The sequence below is a fragment of the Piliocolobus tephrosceles genome, chromosome 20 (assembly GCF_002776525.5).
Source record: "Piliocolobus tephrosceles isolate RC106 chromosome 20, ASM277652v3, whole genome shotgun sequence".
Taxonomy (NCBI): domain Eukaryota; kingdom Metazoa; phylum Chordata; class Mammalia; order Primates; family Cercopithecidae; genus Piliocolobus; species Piliocolobus tephrosceles.
The window spans coordinates 41,762,749-41,765,680 of NC_045453.1; the positions used below are offsets into that span (position 1 = coordinate 41,762,749).

General features: G+C 54.4%; 1 protein-coding gene across 1 annotated transcript in view; it reads right to left on the bottom strand.

Annotated features, from left to right (window-relative positions):
- Positions 1–788: 788 nt before the first annotated feature.
- INSM1 (INSM transcriptional repressor 1) overlaps positions 789–2,932 on the bottom strand; it is a 3,311-nt gene continuing 1,167 nt past the window's right edge. Inside the window, exon 2 of the mRNA XM_023217968.1 lies at positions 789–2,853. Coding sequence (XP_023073736.1) covers positions 1,934–2,853 — 920 coding nt within the window. The 3' untranslated portion in view covers positions 789–1,933. The remainder of the gene's footprint in view (positions 2,854–2,932) is intronic.

Sequence of the window (2,932 nt, forward strand, 5' to 3'; positions counted from 1 at the left end):
AAACACACAAAAGGAAGGGAACACACACATGCACAATTGTGAGGTTTAGCACAGCTCCTTCATCAAATGTTTCCAAGACAGAGGAAAACAACCCAAAATACTCACTGTTGAGAGTCAGAATTGTTCTTCAAAGAGCTGAGTGACACGTAACGGAAAACATTGTAATTACCTGTTATTAAATTTAATGCCCCAAACAGATGGTGTTCCATTTTCCCCCCAAACAGACCGCTCACCTGATTGGAAAATTATTTCTAAACCCTTGCCCCCAGTTGCTTAACTTCCCATGGCATCCAAATGCGAATCGGGTTGCTGCCCGTGCTTTGCAAATCTAACGGTAAAGTCACTTCTCCTTTCTTGTAGTTGACTCAGGAACAAAAACTCCCGGCTTTATTTATTTGAGGAATTACTATCACCCTGAACCCCAAATTTTTGGGAAATGAAGGACTTGCTAAATGAAAGTAGAGTGAAAAGAACAGCTTCTTAGGGACACTGATCTAGATTTCTCTGAAAAGATGCCCAGGGCCTTCATTCTAACCCGCCTCCTGGCACATTATTAAGGACCCCAACGAGGCTTGTTTCAGCCAGCCGCTACCAAGGCTATACCCTCAGGCTGCCAGAAGGGCAGAGTCCCGCAGCTGAGGTTCAGCTCTGAAAACCCACCACCCTGGTGATGGTGGTGGTTCCCTCTTTCCTGATAAAAAATAAAGTTAGCTTTTAAGAGACCATCAGAAGCTCTATTTTAAATTCATCCTGAAAGCATGTGATGCAGAAATCAGGCCACCACGCTGTGACTTTGAAAATATTTTATTTGAATAGTAAATAGTTATACAGTTGGAACAGTTCTATTGAAGCTTTCTATAAATAGCTAACAATTAAGAAAATAATGTATGTAGAAAAGAGATTGCATTTAAAAGTAAGAGCTGTCAGTTGTAAGGGCCCTGGGGACCCTCGAAGCAGAATAAATGGTAGGTTGTCTGTCATTCACTCAGATAGGTATAAAAGTTAAAACTTTAAGCAGATCCCTTTAGAAAAAGGCTCTCTTCTAAAACGCACAGTGGAATGTCAAGAGTGGCAGGGTGGGGAGGGGGGCAGCGCACCAAAAAAATCTGCAATCAAATAATATCATAATCTTCATAATTAATATAAATAAATAAAGAATAAATAACAATTACTCACAAATCAACATATACATTTAGAGGGAACTGATAGTCCTACCTCAACAAAGATGATCAAACCAAAAAGTCTTACGTGAAACACTGAGGCAGTTACTACAGCATCTTCGGAACACTCCCTCCCTCCCCCCAAAAACAATCCCAGACAACAGTTCAAGGCATTTGTGGCTATACTAAAGAAAACTCTTTTTTAAGCAATTTGATTTGTTCACATACAAAAAGGTAAAGCCAGACTCCAGCAGTTCACAAGCCATAATAAAGCTAATCGTGTGGGAAGTTCAATTTACAGCCTGTGAAATATAAAGGCATTTATTCCTCAAGATTCACCCAAAACAACCCGTACGCTACATACATAGAGAGCAGAGATTGGTAGGCGAGGCGAGAGTAGACCGCATTTCTAGACCATGAACACAGCGAATACTAGCAAGAAAAACAGCTTCTCCCCGCCAAGGGGAGGCTTCCAACCACTAGACAAACGCGTACAGCTTTTCTCCCTTGTACAGAAAGAGACTGACTCCTGTTGCGCCATGGGGGAGGTGGGGGGACACAACGTAAAAGTGGGGGTTCCAAAAGGAGTCAAAACGAGAGGATGGGGTTACCGTCACGCCACACCGAGAGAAGCGGAGACGACACTTTCACTCGGTGGGGGCGGGGGCGAGGCTCCCACAGCGCGGACTGGGGTTCGGGACGTGCAGGGCGCACTCTCTTTGTGGGTCTCCAAGCGAAGGCACAGTTCGGGGGGCCGGGGTGGAGGGCGCGCTCTAGCAGGCCGGGCGCACAGGCACCTGCAGGAGGATCACCTGTCTGTTTTCGGATGGGTGGCACTTGTTGATGTGCCGCGTAAGGCCAGGCGAGCTGTAGAAGGTGGCCGGGCAGTACTTGCAGGGGAACACCTGGGCGGCGTGCAGCAGGCGCAGGTGGCGCTCCTGGGCGCCCTTGCTGGGGAACGACTCCCCGCACACTGGGCACAGGTGGCACTCGGCGGACGCACTCAGGCCCAGCACGCCTGCTGCCTCGCCGTCGCCGGCCGCCTCCTGGGGCGCCTTCTCGTCGGGCCCGGGGTACAAGGCCAGTAGGTCCTCGGCCGGGGGCGCTGGCGGCGCGCCCTTGGCCTGCAGCGCCTGGTGGTGCGCCAGCAGGTGCTTGCGTAGGTAGGCCTGGCGGCGGAACTTCTTGGCGCAGTGATGGCACTCGTAGAGCCCGTCCTCGGAGCCCGACTCGGATACTCCGCCAGGGCTCGGCGTATCCCGGTCGCTGCTGCCGCCGGGTGCCTCCCGCGCCTCAGCCCTGGCTGCGGCTTCCGGCTCCGGCGCGCGGGCGGCGGCGGAGGGCGCGGGCCGCGGTTTGTGCCAGCGGCGGTGCGAGGCCAGGTTGGCCGGGCAGCTGAAGACCTTCGCGCACTCGGGGCAGCGGTACTCCACACGCACGATGCGCGAGCACTTGTGCTGCGCCAGCGCGAACGGGTCGGCGTACTCCTCCTTGCACAGCTGGCAGATGAACTCGCCCAGCGGCCGCGCCGCGCCCCCCGCGCGGCCCCGCGGCGCCTCCACGGGGCCCTCCTTGATCTTGAGCCCCAGCACGGGCGACGTGGTCACCTCGTCCTCGAAGTGCAGCTTGCGGATGGCCTTGGGCTTCTTGGCGCCCGGGGCCTTGACTGCCTTGGCCGGCGGCTCGGCGGCGGCGGCGGCGGGGGGCGGCGGCCGCTTTCCCGGGGGCCGCAGGGCCGGCGGCGGGGGGCAGCGGGGGGCCGGGGCCCGGGC